Here is a 19,292-nt window from a genome sequence, read left to right as displayed (position 1 = left end):
CTTAATTTTTGCTCTATGTTTTAAATACAATTAAATATATGCATGGTAAAAAATTGTAAGCAGTATGGAAAGGTCTAAAACAACAAGGCATAGTCCTTTTTTTCATTAACCAGCAAATTTGCTGCCTTCAAAATCATTAAAACAGTCATACCAATAATTTGCAAACTGAAGCACCCTTGGAATCTCTTATCTGAAAATAATTCTGAGGTTTTTGGAATTGTGTTGATTGTTTCTTGTGTTACCTCTGTTGCAGAGGAAAGCCATGCAGTCTTCAATCTTCTTATCTTGTAAGGCCAGCCGGGCCTGGGCTTGCCAATTAAAGCCCACAGCACAAGAGAATTTTGTACATAATTCTGTTACCAGGAGGCTGTTTGGCCACTCCCTTGTCAATAGATCTGTGCTCTTCTGAAGCTTTCGGATCTCCTTCAGAATGTTACGTCTCCGTGGACCACATTGATGGAAGGAAGGGCCTGAGGGGGCGTCCCACTGCAGGGTGCCTGGGGTCACGCTCGCAGTGTGCCTCGCCTCTCAGGGGCTTCTGGCTTGCGGCTCCGCCGGTGTGGGTCCATGGCAGGGGCGATGGGTTCCCAGCATTCTAGTATAATTTCATGTACAGTGTCTTTTATTTCCATAAGATCTGTTATTTCTCTATGTATTTTCTCAAATTCTTCTTTAAGATCACTTAATGTCTTAATATCCTTTATCTCTTTAGTCATCTCATTGAGTTTGTTTAGGATATTTGCTTGAACATCTTTGATTAGTTGTTCCAGTTTCTGTAGCTCCCCAACTTTTTCCTTTTTTCCTTTGGCAGGGCCATATCTTATTGTATTTTTGTATGCCCTGTGCTTTTTGGCTGATAATCTGGTCATCTGATTATTTTGATGGGGTTATTCTGGAGGCCAGTTTCTCTCTCTTGTTTGGGGTTTCACTGTTTCTTGAGTTTGTATTAAAGCTCTTCGTTGACAGTTGGGTCCTCAATATTTCCTAGCCAGAACAGGGCTGGGTACCCGAGCAGGGGGTGTAGACCAGCTCCAGTGGGCCCTGGAATAGGGTTTGGAAAGACAAAGCCCTCCTTTGAAAATTAATTTTAGAAACACAGGAGGTTACAATTTTTTTTCCTGGAGAGGGGGGAGGAAACACAGTTATTTTCGTTTTCACCCTGGGGGCACAAGCTGGGAGCTGTCCAGACAATAACCTGGCCATCAGAACAAGGTTTGTAATTAAAACGTCAGTGACCGGCAAAGCCAGGACCTCGCTCCCAGGCCTTCTCAGTAATGACGGAGCTATTAAATTAAGAATGTTATGAAATCATTGCTAAAAAAGCTTTCATGGTAATGAGATTCCATTCAGAGATATGCAGACTGCCTTGTGAAATGGACTTAAATGATAAAAGAAAAGTAATAAAAGAGTGAAATTGGGGGGGTAAATAAAAAGCCCTCCTTTTTTTCCTCTGTACTTTCCAACCTGCCCAGGAGAGGGCACTCTTTGACCACTTACTCTAAAGCTGCTGAAAGTGTGGTCCCCTCAGCGTTTGACCTGGCGGGGCTGAAACAGGGGTTCTGTGTTCTTACTTCACAGCCAGTATCTGGCTCAGTGTTGGGCTGTGTCCCCCTCTGTGCTTGGGGCAGCGGATTCTCCCAGCCACCCCATTCCACAGCCGTCCCCCAGGCAGGGATCGGGCCACCCGCTGCTGTTTCCCTCGAGGGTTGGGGGTGGACGTCAGGAGCCGCAGACAGTATTACTCACAATCTCTGACCATGGTTTCTCCACAGGCACTGTACTGTTGGCTCCTGTCCCCTGAATCCCCAAATGTTTGATTCAGACAGTTCTGTCTTGCTACTCGCTGCTTTTGGGAAAGGAGTAGGTTCTGCTTTTCCCTTCCTAATCCTGCATTTTGGAAGCTCCTCTTTGGGGCCCTTCTGTATTCAGCACTTCTCAGTGGCTTGTATCCTTCCACGGCTCCCTGTGGCCTTCGGTCTGTGTGTCCGGATATAGGTGTGGCTCTGTCTCACTGCTGAGAGATTTTATAGTCTGTGTCCCTGGTGGGAGGGTCCTGGCTGCTGCCTCTGGGCACTTCCCTGCTGCGTGGGACCAAGCAAAGAGGGAGGGAAGAGGATCAGCTGGTTTGGGATGTAAGTTTCCTACCTGATGTTTTTCTTTCTTTGATTCAGCGTTTTTGGAGTCCTTTTCCAGTCTGTATCTTCCTCCAGAGTTCTGAGCAAGTGAGATTTGTCCCTATCTTTGGCTGAACCTCTGGGTAGAGTTTTTCAGTGGATGTCTTATATCGCCATGTTGATCAAGCCACATTGTTTTAGGGCTCAAGTCCTGTTTGTGCCACTTACTGACCTTGTGAAAGTTACTTAATCTTTCTGGGCCTTAGTTTTCCCATCTGTAAAAGGGGGCTAATAATACCTACTTTGCAGGGTTGCTGGAAAGTTTCAATGAGATAATATCTATAAATTGCCTAAATTTATTGGCACATTAAAAGATTGTTATCGATATGATGCATGCTGCCTGTCTTCAAATGTCCAGAAAATGAATGGATGGATGTTAGATCAAATAATACAGCAAAGGTGACAAAATGTTAAAATTAGTGGATCTGGGGCTTGGGGGTATGTTGGAGTTCTCTGTATGGGGTTTGTATTATTTTTGCAACTGTCCTGTAAGTTTAAAATTGTTGTAAAATAAAAAGGTTTAAAAAAAAAAAAGATAGCTACCAAAGTTAGGGTTAGGGGGACAGCTCTCAATGAGGAGTGGTTTTATCCCCCAGGGGATGTTTGGCAATATCTGGACACATTTTTGGTTGTCAGAGCTGGGGAAACAGCTACTGGCATACCATGGGTAGAGGGCAGGGATGCAGCTAAGCACCCTGCAGTGCATTTGCCAGCCCCTCACTCAAATAATTACCTGGCCTATGGGGTTAACAGAGCAGAGTTTGGGAAATCCTGGGTCAGGGTTAGGCAGATGGAGATGACTTGTATGAATTTAATGATGTATGACTTAATGAATGAATTATGACACAAGTCATAAGCTAATGTCCTGCAGTCAATAGTGTTTTAGTTTGAGCCAGAGTGTTTGAATTTGTGAGCCTGATTTTTATCCTTTTAGAAGTTGAATGGTCATGCATATTTTTGTTGGAATAATCACTTTTATTGATATAGTGGCATTTGAGGAACTCTTTTCTTCCAGATGTGGTCTATGAGTATTATCCTGGAAAGGTGAAGAATGCACTAAGTTTAGCTTCCTATAAGGAAATGTTTCACAGTATTCCAAAAGAAAAACCTAAGAGCCATTTGGATTAGAAAAATAAAACAAATTGATTTGAGATATCACTTGATACATCTATTTCCTTCATTTTCCATGTTGTGTGCGTGTTTTACAGGCAGAATTTTTTTGGTGTAAACTTAGGTGAATTGAAAAACATGTGCCTACATTCTATAACAGACACTAAATAAATGTTTTATTTATAGAAACGTGTTATATAATTTTAAAAACTTCCTTTTTAATTATGGAAAATTTCAAACTTACACTAAAGTAGAAGGACTAGGATAATGAACCTCATGTACCCATCATCCAGCATCAGTAAGTAACAGTTTGCCATTCTTATTTCACTTCTTCCTCAACCTTTTTCTCCCTCCCCCAAATTTTATATGGCTTTGCTACTTTTAATCTTCAGTTTACCATCAAGGTCCATTTGAACCGATTTTGTGCTCCATTTGTTGAGCAATTCTAACTACTTGTATCCCTTTGATTCTTTCTTAGAGAAAGAATAGATGGGAAATTTTTACCTATTTTAAAAGTTAGATGTTACGATTACCATTTGGAGCTATTAGATCCTTTTTAATCTAAGATTATACATTGTGGGATCTTAGTGATCTTATTTTTCCTATATCTTGAAACGTTTTGCTCTTTCAGCATTCTAGGAATGATTTTACTGTTATTCATCAGTTATTCTCAACTGTATTTAAAAGATTAAAACAATCGAGAAATTGGAAAATGGTGGAATTACTTGAAGGATGGTGCATTAGCACTTCATTGTCCTTGCTGTGTTGCCCAAAGTATCGCATCAGTTTTTAAGAAGCCATACAAGACATCTGGAGGCATTGTTGCAGTCTCCTTCTTAGCTTTCATAGAACACAGGAGTGCATAATTTTTAATATCCTGCCCATAATAACAGCAGGAAGAAATTGACAGAGGAACATGTTTCACAATTATTAGATGATGCAGAAAATGAATGCAAAGAGACAGACTCTAATGGTGATGGTGACATTTATCATATAAGTGAAATTTCAGACTGTGGATGGTCAGATCTGATGGGTGGAAAATATGGTTTTATGATATTTATGTACCACAGTTTACTTAATTCCATTTATAAGTGGACAAAGGCTGAAGGCAGGTGTGTATTCAGATGTGGTTGGAAGGAAACAGATGATGTAGAAATGAGAAAATCCATTGGATTGATCATCCTAATTGGTTTTACATTTATGGAACAAAGATGACTGCTTTCTCTAGCAAAATTGTAAGCAGTTAAAGTTTTCAGAAGTATTACATTTTGACAGTACAAGAACAAGTACCAGAAGAAATGATAAGCTGGAACCTATTAGATATTTGATATCTGAAGTCAGTATTTACAAGATGGTTAAATGGCTGTGTTCTGTGTTCATGCATGACAGTTGAAGGGCAGTTAGTTGCATTCAAAGGGCATTGCCCATTTCAAGTATATGTTGCTTTGAAACCAGGAATATATAGACTATAATTTTGTTTGTAGTATTTAAATTTATATTAATATTTCTAATAAAGTTTTTTTTTTTACTGTATCTTTATTGTTTTGTAAATGACATGTAAAAGGATTTAAGGATATTAAAAAATAAACTGGGTCCATTGGACCCAGATGATAAATGATGATGTCAGTTTTTCCTAATTCACTGAGAATTAATCAGAAGAAAAAGTGAGTTTTTTCCTTTGGCAAAAAGACTAAATTCTTGCCCTTCCAAAAGATACTTATTTTGAGAGGAAAGTCCATGACTGGTTTTTTCTCGTTATAGTGATTTTTAGGAGGTGGCATATGTGAGTGAGCGGGGACATTTTTCCCCCCATAGATCTCCCTATTATTTTTTTTAACTTTATTTATCAAAAAATTAAAAAAAAAAACATTTCAAACAAAACGAAGAAGAAAAAAAATAACCTAAAATAACATTGCTTCCAACATGTTCCTACTATACTCCAAGAAAATTAACAAACCATAATCATTCCTGAGCATTCCCATATCATTAAGATTATCCTCAATGTCTTATCTGTTCTTATTAGATTATCATTCTCCCTTCACTAGTTGCTGTCTATCTCTAGGTCCCCTACATTATACAGTATAAGACACTTATTTTAACATTTTACAGAGTTCATATTAGTGGTAACATACAATATCTCTCTTTTTGTGCCTGGCTTATTTCACTCAGCATTATGTCTTCACGATTCACCCATGTATCATGTTTCATGACCTCATTCCTTACTGCTGCATAGTATTCCATCAAGTGTATATACCACATTTGGTTTATCCACTCATCTGTTGAAGGACATTTGGATTGTTTCCATCTCTTGGCAATTGTGAATAATGCTGCGATGAACATTGGTGTGCAGATACCTGTTCATGTCACTGCATTCAGATCTTCTTGGTATATAATAAGAAGTGAAATTGCTACATCATAGAGTAACTCGATATTTAGTTTTCTAAGGAACCACCAGACTGTCCTCCAGAGTGGCTGTACCGTTTATACAGTCGGGTGGGGACATTTCTTTGTTTCTGGATTAGAGGTGGTCCGATTCAATTAATGGTTGAGGACATGGACTCTGGAGATGGGCTGGGTTCAAATCCTAGCACTACTATTTATGAGCCCTGTGATCTTGAGCAAATTACATCACCTTTTAGCTTCCTCATGCGAAAAGTGGGAATGTTAATAGTTACTATTTTACAGAGTGCCTAAATCTATGTAAAATAATCTATGTAAAATGCCCAGCAGAGTATGTGGTACATGGTGAACCCTTCGTAAATGTCAGTGACTTTTTTTTTTTAATTAAAGCCTAGTGAAAAGTCATAGATTCCTAGATAATCATCTAGTACCCCATTCTGTAAAAGTTTAATAATTTAAATAATCATGTTATCTTTTCAAATTTCTTGCAGAAACATTGTATCTACAGTGAATCTTGGTTGTAAACTTGACCTAAAGACCATTGCACTTCGTGCCCGAAATGCTGAATATAATCCCAAGGTAAGAGCTATTTTAATGCATTTCATACTGTATAATAAAACAAGAATTTATCTTTAAGGGCCCTAGAAGTTTGTATCATACTTAAGTTTCTTGATACCAACAAAATGAGAATATAAAGCAAAATATGTATCTCTTTATCTTTGATATTTAGTGAATAGAACAAGTTCATTCATTCAACTGAATTTCGTGAGTATCTACCACGGAGGAGTCCCTAAGAATACATAGCAGTCTGCAAGACATACTTAGCATCTGTACTCAAGGAGCTTACGTTGTGATGGGAATAATGTGCAGTTGAAGAACAGAATATATAGTATTATCCCATTTATGTTTTGAACACTGTATGGGAGAGCATGACATGATATCTGGAATTTATTTCAGTATAATCCAGTTGCAGAATTGAGAGGGAGAGTTATACAGATGAAGCAAGATTGGCCTAGAGTTAATAAATATAACACATTTATTTTAATAGTTTTTCTGCTTTTGTATCTGTTTTAATTTTTTATGATAAAAAGACTAGAAAGGAAAAAATAAGAAGCTATAGTTTTTCTGATTTTAAAAATACTAAAACTGTAGCCATACTCAAAAACAAGAGCAGGCATTGTCAGAGGCCTTGACAGAAACTTTGGATTCTGAGAGTCTGAAAGTAGTAAAGTTCAGAATGAAAAGGGAAACAGGATCCTGGTGAAGTGGGGAGTCCCTAGCAAAGAAAAACTCAAAGACATATAGTTACTTAACAGCATGCTCTTTACTTGTATTCAAGGGAAACTAATATTGAATTGATTTCATCTAACAAAGGAAAAATATAAGAAAAGGAAAAGAGAGGGGGAAGAGGAAGAATTTTGAACCATTTTTTTTTTTTAATCTTCATTTTATTGAGATATATTCACATACCACGCAGTCATACAAAACAAATCGTACTTTCGATTGTTTACAGTACCATTACATAGTGGTACATTCATCACCGAAATCAATCCCTGACACCTTCATTAGCACACACACAAAAATAACAAGAATAATAATTAGAGTGAAAAAGAGCAATTGAAGTAAACAAGAACACTGGGTACCTTTGTCTGTTTGTTTCCTTCCCCTATTTTTCTACTCATCCATCCATAAACTAGACAAAGTGGAGTGTGGTCCTATGGCTTTCCCAATCCCATTGTCACCCCTCATAAGCTACATTTTTATACAACTGTCTTCGAGATTCATGGGTTCTGGGTTGTAGTTTGATAGTTTCAGGTATCCACCACCAGCTATCCCAATTCTTTAGAACCTAAAAAGGGTTGTCTAAAGTGTGCATAAGAGTGCCCACCAGAGTGAACTCTCGGCTCCTTTTGAAATCTCTCTGCCACTGAAGCTTATTTCATTTCCTTTCACATCCCCCTTTTGGTCAAGAAGATGTTCTCCGTCCCACAATGCCAGGTCTACATTCCTCCCCGGGAGTCATATTCCATGTTGCCAGGGAGATTCACTCCCCTGGGTGTCTGATCCCACGTAGGGGGGAGGGGAGTGATTTCACCTTTCAAGTTGGCTTAGCTAGAGAGACAGGGCCACATCTGAGCAACGAAGAGGCATTCGGGAGGAGGCTCTTAGGCACAACCATAGGGAGGCCTAGCCTCTCCTTTGCAGCAACCGTCTTCCCAAGGGTAAAACCTGTGGTAGAGGGTTCAACCCATCAAACCACCAGTCCCTTATGTCTGTGGTCATGTTAGCAACCATGGAGGTGGGGTAGGCGAATACCCCTGCATTCTCCACAGGCTCCTCAAGGGGGCACTACATCTTTTTTTTTTTCCCCTTGTTTTTCTTTTCTTTTTTTTTTTTTTAACTTTCCCTTCTTTTTTAAATCAACTGTATGAAAAAAAAAGTTAAAAAGAAAACAAACATACAATAAAAGAACATTTCAAAGAGACCATAACAAGGGAGTAAGAAAAAGACAACTAACCTAAGATAACTGCTTAACTTCCAACATGTTCCTACTTTACCCCAAGAAAGTTACATAATATAGCAACATTTCTGTGAACTTGTTCCTACTATATCCATCAGAAATTAACAGACCATAGTCATTCCTGGGCATCCCCAGAACGTTAAATAGCTTATCTGTTCTTCTTGGATTATTGTTCCCCCTTCCTTAATTGCTCTCTACTTGCTAGTTCCCCTACATTCTACATTATAAACCATTTGTTTTACATTTTTCAAAGTTCACATTAGTGGTAGCATATAATATTTCTCTTTTTGTGCCTGGCTTATTTCGCTCAGCATTATGTCTTCAAGGTTCATCCATGTTGTCATATGTTTCACCAGATCGTTCCTTCTTACAGCCGTGTAGTATTCCATCGTGTGTATATACCACATTTTATTTATCCACTCATCTGTTGAAGGACATTTGGGTTGTTTCCATCTCTTGGCAATTGTGAATAATGCTGCTATGAACATTGGCGTGCAGATATCTGTTCGTGTCACTGCTTTCCTGATCTTCCAGGTATATACCGAGAAGTGCAATCGCTGGATCGAATGGTAACTCTATATCTAGTTTTCTAAGGAACTGCCAGACTGACTTCCAGAGTGGCTGAACCATTATACAGTCCCACCAACAATGAATAAGAGTTCCAATTTCTCCACATCCCCTCCAGCATTTGTAGTTTCCTGTTTGTTTAATGGCAGCCATTCTAACCGGTGTTAGATGGTATCTCATTGTGGTCTTAATTTGCATCTCTCTAATAGCTAGTGAAGCTGAACATTTTTTCATGTGTTTCTTGGCCATTTGTATTTCCTCTTCAGAGAACTGTCTTTTCATATCTTTTGCCCATTTTATAATTGGGCCTGTACTGTACTATTGTCATTGAGTTGTAGGATTTCTTTATATATGCAAGATATCAGTCTTTTGTCAGATACATGGTTTCCAAAAATTTTTTCCCATTGAGTTGGCTGCCTCTTTGCCTTTTTGAGAAATTCCTTTGAGGTGCAGAAACTTCTAAGCTTGAGGAGTTCCCATTTATCTATTTTCTCTTTTGTTGCTTGTGCTTTGGGTGTAAAGTCTAGGAAGTGGCCGCCTAATACAAGGTCTTGAAGATGTTTTCCTACATTATCTTCTAGGAGTTTTATGGTACTTTCTTTTATATTGAGATCTTTGGTCCATTTTGAGTTAATTTTTGTGTAGGGGGTGAGGTAGGGGTCCTCTTTCATTCTTTTGGATATGGATAGCCAACTCTCCCAGCCCCATTTGTTGCAAAGACCATTATGACTCAGTTCAGTGACTTTGGGGGCCTTATCAAAGATCAGTCGGCCATAGATCTGAGGGTCTATCTCCGAATTCTCAATTCGATTCCATTGATCTATATGTCTGTCTTTGTGCCAGTACCATGCTGTTTTGGCAACTGTGGCTTTATAATAAGCTTCAAAGTCAGGGAATGTAAGTCCTCCCACTTCGTTTTTCTTTTTTAGAGTGTCTTTAGCAATTCGAGGCATCTTCCCTTTCCAAATAAATTTGATAACTAGCTTTTCCTAGTCTGCAAAGTAGGTTGTTGGAATTTTGATTGGGATTGCATTGAATCTGTAGATGAGTTTGGGTAGAATTGACATCTTAATGACATTTAGTCTTCCTATCCATGAACATGGAATATTTTTCCATCTTTTAAGGTCGCCTTCTATTTCTTTTAGTAGAGTTATGTAGTTTTCTTTGTATAGGTCTTTTACATCTTTGGTTAAGTTGATTCCTAGGTACTTGATTTTTTTAGTTGCTATTGAAAATGGTATCTTTTTCTTGAGTGTCTCTTCGGTTTGTTCATTTCTAGCATATAGAAACATTACTGACTTATGTGCATTAACCTTGTATCCCGCTACTTTGCTAAATTTGTTTATTAGCTCTAGTAGGCTGTATCGTTCGATTTCTCAGGGTTTTCTAGATATAAGATCATATCATCTGCAAACAATGACAGTTTTACTTCTTCTTTTCCAATTTGGATGCCTTTTATTTCTTTGTCTTGCCGGATTGCCCTGGCTAGCACTTCCAGCACAATGTTGAATAACAGTGGTGACAGCGGGCATCCTTGTCTTGTTCCTGATCTTAGAGGGAAGGCTTTCAGTCTCTCACCATTGAGTACTATGCTGGCTGTGGGTTTTTCATATATGCTCTTTATCATGTTGAGGAAGTTTCCTTCAATTCCTACCTTTTGAAGTGTTTTTATCAAAAAGGGATGTTGGATTTTGTCAAATGCTTTTTCAGCATCTATTGAGATGATCAATTGATTTTTCCCTTTTGACTTGTTAATGTGTTGTAATACATTGATTGATTTTCTTATGTTGAACCATCCTTGCATGCCTGGAATGAACCCCACTTGGTCATGGTGTATGATTTTTTTAATGTGTCTTTGGATTCGATTTGCAAGTATTCTGTTGAGGATTTTTGCATCTATATTCATTAGGGAGATTGGCCGGTAGTTTTCCTTTTTTATAGCATCTTTGCCTGGTTTTGGTATTAGATTGATGTTAGCTTCATAAAATGAGTTAGGTAGTGTTCCATTTTCTTCAATGTTTTGAAAGAGTTTGAGTAAGATTGGTGTCAGTTCTTTCTGGAAAGTTTGGTAGAATTCCCCTGTGAAGCCATCTGGCCCTGGGCATTTATTTGTGGGAAGATTTTTGATGACTGATTGGATCTCTTTGCTTGTGATGGGTTGGTTGAGGTCTTCTATTTCTTCTCTGGTCAGTCTAGGTTGTTCATATGTTTCCAGGAAATTGTCCATTTCCTCTACATTATCCAGTTTGTTGCCATACAGTTGTTCATAGTATCCTCTTATAATTTTTTTAATTTCTTCAGGATCTGCAGTTATGTCACCTTTTTCATTCATTATTTTGTTTATATGGATCTTCTCTCTTTTTGATTTTCTCATTGTAGCTAGGGGCTTGTCAATCTTGTTGATCTTCTCAAAGAACCAACTTTTGGTGATATTTATCCTCTCTATTGTTTTTTTGTTCTCTATGTCATTTATTTCTGCTTTAATCCTTGTTATTTCTTTTCTTGTACTTGATTTAGGATTGGTTTGCTGTTCATTTTGTAGCTTCTTCAGTTGATCCATTAGTTCTTTGATTTTGGCTCTTTCTTCCTTTTTAATATATGCGTTTAGTGCTATAAATTTCCCCCTTAGCACTGCTTTTGCTACATCCCATAGGTTTTGGTATGTTGTGTTCTCATTTTCATTCGTCTCTATATATTTAGCAATTTCTCTTGCTATTTCTTCTTTAACCCACTGATTGTTTAGGAGTGTGTTGTTTAACCTCCAGGTATTTGTGAATTTTCTAAGTCTCTGATGGTTATTGACTTGTAATTGTATTCCAATGTGGTCAGAGAATGTGCTTTGAATAATTTCAATCTTTTTAAATTTATTGAGGCTTGTTTTATGTCCCAGCATATGATCTATTCTGGAGAAAGTTCCATGAGCACTAGAAAAGTATGTGTATCCTAGTGATTTGGGATGTAATGTCCTGTAGATGTCTGTTAAATCTAATTCATTTATCAGATTGTTTAGGTTTTCAATTTCCTTATTGGTCTTCTGTCTGGTTGATCTACCTATAGGAGAGAGTGATGTGTTGATGTCTCCCACAATTATTGTGGAAACATCAATTGCTTCCTTTAGTTTTGCCAGTGTTTCTCTCATGTATTTTGTGGCACCTTGATTGGGTGCATAGACGTTTACGATTGTTATTTCTTCTTGCTGAATTGCCCCTTTTATTAGTATGTAGTGGCCTTCTTTGTCTCTCAAAACATCCCTGCATTTGAAGTCTATTTTATCTGAGATTAATATTGCTACACCTGCTTTCTTTTGGCTGTAGCTTGCATGAAATATTTTTTTCCATCCTTTCACTTTCAGTTTCTTTGTGTCCCTGTGTCTAAGATGAGTCTCTTGTACGCAACATATTGATGGTTCATTATTTTTGATCCATTCTGCGAATCTATATCTTTTAATTGGGGAGTTTAATCCATTTACATTCAACGTTATAACCGTGAAGGCATTTCTTGAATCAGCCATCTTATCCTTTGGTTTATGTTTGTCATATTTTTCCCCTCTGTCTATTAATATCCTTTATTGTACCCATACCGAATGTCTTTAGTACTGAACCTTTCTCCAAGTCTCTCTGTCCTTTCTTTGTTTCTCTGTCTGTAGGGCTCCCTTGAGTATCTCCAGTAGGGCAGGTCTCTTGTTAGCAAATTCTCTCAGCATTTGTTTGTCTGAAAAATTTAAGCTCTCCCTCAAATTTGAAGGAGAGCTTTGCTGGATAAAGTATTCTTGGCTGGAGATTTTTCTCACTCAGAATTTTAAATATATCGTGCCACTGCCTTCTTGCCTCCATGGTGGCTGCTGAGTAGTCACTACTTAGTCTTATGCTGTTTCCTTTGTATGTGGTGAATTGCTTTTCTCTTGCTGCTTTCAGAACTTGCTCCTTCTCTTCTGTGTTTGACAGTGTGATCAGTATATGTCTCGGAGTGGGTTTATTTGGATTTATTCTATTTGGGGTTCGCTGAGCATTTATGATTTGTGTATTTATGTTGTTTAGAAGATTTGGGAAGTTTTCCCCAACAATTTCTTTGGATACTCTTCCTAGACCTTTACCCTTTTCTTCCCCTTCTGGGACACCAATGAGTCTTATATTCGGACGTTTCATATTATCTATCATATCCCTGAGGTCCATTTCGATTTTTTCAATTTTTTTCCCCATTCTTTCTTTTATGCTTTCATTTTCCATTCTGTCATCTTCGAGGTCACTGATTCGTTGTTCAACTTCCTCTAGTCTTGTACTATGAGTGTCCAGAATCTTTTTAATTTGGTCAATAGTTTCTTTAATTTCCATAAGATCATCCATTTTTTAATTTAGTCTTGCAGTGTCTTCTTTATGCTCTTCTAGGGTCTTCTTGATTTCCTTTGTCTCCTGTACTATGGTCTCATTGTTCATCTTTAGTTCTTTGAGTAGCTGCTCTAGGTGCTGTGTCTCTTCTGATCTTTTGATTTGGGTGCTTGGGCTTGGGTTATCCATATTGTCTGGTTTTTTCATATGCTTTATAGTTTTCTGTTGTTTTTGGCCTCGTGGTATTTGCTGAACTTGATAGGGTTCTTTTAGGATTTGTAGACCAATTGAAGTCCTTATCTCTAATTTATCAGATCTACAGTTACACTTTCTCTAACTAACCAGCAGGTGGCGTCCACGAGCCACCTGTTCTCCACAAGCCAGTTCTCCCCTGCTTAGCCTTTTTGGTGAGTGGGGGAGTGAGTCTTGTGGGGTCCAGTTGGTGTACCAAGCTTGCGTGTGTAGTTGGTGTTGCCTGCCCTGTGTATGGGGCGTGTTTCTGGGCAGTCAGGGAGGGGGGGGTGGCTCTAACAATCAAATCTCCCTGGTGATCCTGGAGTTTTAAAGCTGCTGCAATAGTCTAATCCTTCAGTTCAGTCCTGCCACAGTTTGTCTCTGCCACTGACCCACAAGTCCTTGGTATTGGCGTATGTCTCCTGAGACTTGCAAGTGGGCCCCTCTTCCAGGCTGTGCACCCTGGGTCCTCTGTTGAGGGATGACTGTGCTATGTCACAGGTGAGTGCCGTCCCCCCAGGGTGGTTCTGGGCTGCTGGGCTGTGTAGGGAGACTCCCAGTCTGCTGAAATGATGGCTGAATGGGGCTTTGTTAATTCACACTGCTCTACCTTCCCAACTCTGGGACAATCAGCTGAGGTTGCAGGGAAGGCTAATGTCCACGCCCCGTTTTGTGGTGTGTGCCTGTTATTTGAAGCACTTCCGTCACACTGGGTTGTCTGGGGCAGTTCTGGGCTATGGGGCTGGCGATGGGCAGGAGTGTTTCCTGTCCACCAGGATGATGGCTGTGAGCGGACACCCCGCTTTTCTTGGGAAGTTGTGGTGTTTAGTGAATTTTCTCAGCCACTGGATTATTGCGTTTTGTCTCAGAGCTCTCCTAGTTCTGCTCTTGACTTGACCTGCCCAAATTGCAAGTCTTTGAAGCTTTCTGTATTGGGCTTCTTAGAGTAATTGTTTTAGAAAAAGAAAAAAGGATTAAAAAAAAAAAAAAAAAAAAAAAAAGGTTCCTCCTCAGAGATCTAATGGGTTATTGAAATGCTAAGAGACAAAGCAACCAGGGCCATTAAGGAAAGGTCCACAGGGCAGAGAGATCAGCTTTTCTTCGGGATTTGCATATGCGCCTCAGGGCCTGAGCTGGGGCCTGAGCTCTGCCTTTCCCCCTTCTATGTTCACCAGAACTCCAAAAATCCTCCGCTTTTATTTTGGAGTTTTTCGTGTTGTTTTTTGTCTATGCCTGTCTCCTCTCTGCTGGGCTGGCTGCTCTCAGATTCTCTGGTGTCTGGTCTCCGTCTATCTATGGTTGGAGTTTGGATCAGCAGAATGAGTTTCCGATAAGGGCTGCCACTGCAGTTCTCCCTTCTCCTTCCCGGAGCTGACAGCCCCTCCTCCCACGGGACTGAGCCTGGCAGGGAGGGGCGCGGGTCCCCTGGCCGCAAAAACTTACAGATTTCGCTGATCTCAGCAGTTCCACGTTTTCATGAGTGTTGTATGAAGTATGCCCAAAGTCAGATTGCTCTGTGGTGTCCAGTCCACGCAGTTCCTGGCTTTCTACCTACTTTCCTGGAGGAGTAACTAAAACATACAGCTTACCAGTCTGCCATCTTGCCCCACCTCCCTTGAACCATTTTTAAAGTGCAGTATTTGCTTCTCTTCCAGACTTGGATAAGCTATTGGTAGCTGGCAGCTAGCAAAGAAGGCAGCCAGGCTTTTCTGCCCTTGAGTCCCTAGCTAGGTCATCCAAACAGTTTAGGTTATTTATGAGTTCTTCAGAAACCTTGTAAATTTAACTATGAATTATGTATGAACAGTTTAGGTTATTTATGAGTTCTTCAGAAACCTTGTAAATTTAACTATGAATTATGTATGACAGGCTGTCTCTCAATGTACTGTCTATCAATGTCCTGTGTTCACATCTCCATCTTAGTTTTGCTATGTTAGTACCATTTTCCTTACCAATATCTCTCGATTCTCCTCTTGGCTGAACTTCTAATACAAGTTGACTGTGAGGGTTTCGTTCTTTTTCTTATGTAATGTCATTAGTTGAATGTCATCTTGAAACAGTGGCTGTGTAGCAGCATTTAAGCACCTGGATATTATACAGTGGAAGAGAACAAAAAGAGTAAGAACAATTTTAAATATCGTAAGAATTAATGGGACCCACTACACATCTAGTTTTATGGTTGGCTCAAGCCAAACCTGGAAAATAAGTCTCAAGAATCAGCTTGATCAGTTTTAGCTAACCAGGTCCTTTTTTCCTCAGTTGATTAATTGATTGTTCTACTTTTTTTTCCTGAAATATTTATGCAGATACATTAGCCATAGATTCTAACTTGACTGACCAGTAAATAGTTGAGGGCAATTCTGTTATCTAGGACTGTTTTATGTTTTAGCCAATGAATTTATGATAGTTTCTTGGGTTTCTAACGCTTGAGCTGTTTCATTTGCTTTTCAAGCAAGATCATGTGTTGTAACTCAGGAATTCCTAGCCAGGGTAGAAATTCTGATATAAACCAGTGGAATATCCAGGGTCTTATATCCCTCCTAATAAGATACCAATGTCATAATCTTAATAAACTCAGGGTTTTTGCTTTGAATGCTTGAAAAAGCCAGATGTTTTAATTTCCTAGGCTCCTCAAAGCGAATACCATGAAATGGGCTGGCTTAAACAATGGGAATTTATTAGCTTATGGTTTTGAGACCGTGAAAATATCCATATCAAGGGATCATCAAGGTGATGCTTTCTTCCCAGAGACTGGCTGCCAGCGATCCTTGGCTCCTCTGCCATATGGAAAGGCACATGTCGGCATCTGCTGGTCTCTCCCTTCTCTTCTGGGTTTCATTGATTTCAGCTTCTTGCTTCTGTGGCTTTCTCTCTCTCTGTGTCTGAATTTCATTCTCTTATAAAGGACCACAGTAATAGGATTAGGACCCATCCTGATTGAGATGGATCACAGTTTAACTGAAGTAACCTCATCAAAAGGCCCTACTTACAATGGTTTGTACCACAGAATGGTTTAGATTTAAGAACATGTTTTTCTACTGCACTGGATAACAAGTTTAAAAGATTAATACTAAGGGGGAAAGTGAGAGAATGAAAAGGCAATAATGACTCATAAATCTGTTGCACTAATTCTGGGTTTTGATCTGAAGATCTTGGGAGGAAGTTGTATTTTCAGTAATGGCTTCTGAAGTCCTTTTATTGAGCATCAGAATAGAGATGTCCAGTTGTAGTATTCTGAGTATGGGGAAACTGGGAAATATGCATCCATGTGTACATATCCTGGTGCCTAAGAACAGTATTTTAGTTAAAAGTGTCTGCAACTTTTTATTCTAGGCTGTTCTAAGGTGACTTTTATTGATATATCTTCCAACTTAGTCTCCTTGCTGTATATCATGTAGCGGTGTGTGCAGTGGTGTTTGCTTTAGAAATGTAGCTTACCACGATTGGGCATACAACTTTGTTCAGTACATTAGTTTGATAGTACTTCATAAGCTCAGAATATAACAAGATTGAGACCATTAGAGGGGAAGGTAGGCCAGTTCCCAAATAGGTCTTTCAGGAACAACTTCATGTGACATAATTTGTGGCAAATTTGAGGAAAGGATCACTTTATCATTAAGCTAGGAGTAGAAGCTTAGGTCAAGGAAAATAAAGCTTTCTTTGGAAATTTAGAGTGTTTTAGCAATTAGCCTTTTGGCAAAGGAAAACTTCAGTCAACCAGAAAATTTACAAACTATGATTAAGGATGGCTAAGGTTTGTGATCTGGGCACTAAATGAAATCCCCTCCACTGCAGTTTTTCCTGCTTTGTGATAATTAAAGATAAGGCCATACTCAGCAACCAGTGAGCTTCTGAAGTAAAAGTCTGCAACAATCTAGTCAAATTCCAACAGTCTTCTTTGCAGAAATGGAAAAGCCGATCATCAGATTCATATGGAAGGGTAAGTGACCCTGAATGGTCAAAACAATCTTGAAAAAGAACAAAGTTGAAGGACTCACACTTGCCAATTTTAAAACTTATTACAAAGCTACAAAAATCGAAACAGCATGTGACTAGCCCAAAGACAAGTATAAAGACCAAAGGAATTAAACTGAGAGTTCGGAAATCAGTCCCCACATCTAGTCCCTTCAACAGAAGGAGCTGAGAGAACTTGATAGCAATAGACAAAAGAATGAAGGTGGACCCCTACCTCCCACCATGATTAAAAATTTACTCAAAATGGATCAAAGACCTAAATATAAGAACTGTGAAACTACTAAAAGAAAACATAGGGAAACATCTTTGGAACCTTGTATTAGGAAATAGTTTCTTAGGCTTTATACCAAAAATTCAAGCAACAAAAGAAAAAAAAAATAGATACAGGGGACATCATCAAATTTAAAACCTTTGTGCATCTGAGGACACTATCAAGACAGTATAAAGATAACCTACTCTGTAGCCAATCAAGCTGACTCTCCTCCTCTCCCTGTGAGGGCGTGGTGTGCAGTGGGTGCAGACAGTAGCCTCCTCGGTAGCACACCAGCCTGTTGCTCCCATGGGTTTCCCTAAAGGACCTTGGAGAAAGCCCCTTCCTGTTGATGGTCATGATTGACCTTGAGCCATCTCCATTCTAGGCTCTCGACAGATATGTGAGGTGCCTTTGGAAAGCCCCAGGGTACGGTGGCCAGGGTTCACTTCAGTCAAGTCGTCATGTCCATCCGCACCAAGCTTCAAAACAAGGAGCGTGTGATCATGGTGCTACACAGGGCTAAGCTCAAGTTCCCTGGCCCCAGAAAATCCATATCTCTAAGAAGTGGAGCTTTAATGCTGATGAATTCAGACATGGTGATGGAGAAACACCTCATCTCAGATGGTTGTGGGATCAAATACATCCCCCGTTTTAGCCCCTTAGAAAAGTGGCAGGCTCTGCATTCGTGAAGGCTTTGCCAGCACTGCCCTCACCCAACTTGTGCCCACCACTAAACTATTTCCTGGCCGTCAGAAAGACAACCTACATAATGGGAGAAAATATTTGGAAACCATCTGTTTGATAAGGGTTTAACATCCAAAATATATAAGTCTTACAATTCAACTTGCCAGTTAAAAAATGGGCAAAGGAATTTGACATTTCTCCAGAGAAGATATGTTAATAGCCAATAAGCACATGAAACGATGCTCAACATCATTACCGTTAGAGAAATGAAAATCAAAACCACAGTTTGGCAAGAGCCAAATCAATAAAAAGGCAACTTAAGAATAGTAGGATCTCCTGGTACCCTTGCTAGTCTCTTCCCCTCCCTTCACAAGTTCCAGATTCCAGTTCCAGAGGGAGCAGAGGAGCCCTTAGGCACATGCTGCGAGCCAGCCTGTCTGGCCCAGTCATGCTGGTATCAACCTGAAGAACTGAACCAGGACATCCATTGAGCAGGGTTTCAGGGAATTGAATGATGGCACAAAGCACACTACAAACTACAAAGAGATATCCTTTCACACCTATTAGAACATACACTATTGAAAAAAAACCAGAAAACTACAAGTATTGGAGAGGATGTGGAGAAATAAGAACACTCATTCACTGCTAATGGGAACATAAAATGGTGCAGCCGCTGTAGAAGACAATTTGGTACTTCCTCAGGAGGCTAAGTATAGAATTGCCATATGATCCAGCAATTCCATTACTAGGTGTATACTCAGAAGAACTGAAGGCAGGGACTTGAACAGATATTGGCACCCCAGTGTTCAAAGTGGCATACTGTGGCCATTGGGATATCCAGCTGAAGCTTGCTTAAGAGTAACCTCTAGGATAGCCTCACAGCTCTGTTGGAAATCTCTTAGTCACTGAAATCTTATTTTGTTACCTTTCTTTTTCCCCTTCTGGTCAAAAAGGCATTCTCAATCTGTAGATGCCAGAGCCAGGCTCATTCCTGGGAGTTGAGTCCCACAAGGCCGGGGAGATTCACTCTCCTGGGAGTCATGTACCAC

The 19,292-nt window shown here is 39.4% G+C and overlaps 1 protein-coding gene and 1 non-coding gene across 3 annotated transcripts in view; both read left to right on the top strand.

Moving 5' to 3' along the window:
* LOC119520071 (TATA-box binding protein) overlaps positions 1-19,292 on the top strand; it is a 62,779-nt gene that overhangs the window by 20,649 nt on the left and 22,838 nt on the right. For both annotated transcript variants that reach the window (XM_037817819.1, XM_037817820.1), the window contains exon 4: positions 6,176-6,263. In XM_037817819.1, the coding sequence (XP_037673747.1) occupies positions 6,176-6,263 (88 nt within the window). The remainder of the gene's footprint in view (positions 1-6,175; positions 6,264-19,292) is intronic.
* On the top strand, positions 17,764-17,897 carry LOC119520150. The gene has a single exon (XR_005214141.1). It is a non-coding gene; the product is annotated as a small nucleolar RNA SNORA70 (small nucleolar RNA).

The sequence above is a fragment of the Choloepus didactylus genome, chromosome 24 (assembly GCF_015220235.1).
Source record: "Choloepus didactylus isolate mChoDid1 chromosome 24, mChoDid1.pri, whole genome shotgun sequence".
Lineage (NCBI taxonomy): Eukaryota > Metazoa > Chordata > Mammalia > Pilosa > Megalonychidae > Choloepus > Choloepus didactylus.
This window is presented reverse-complemented; position numbering and strand designations above follow the sequence as displayed.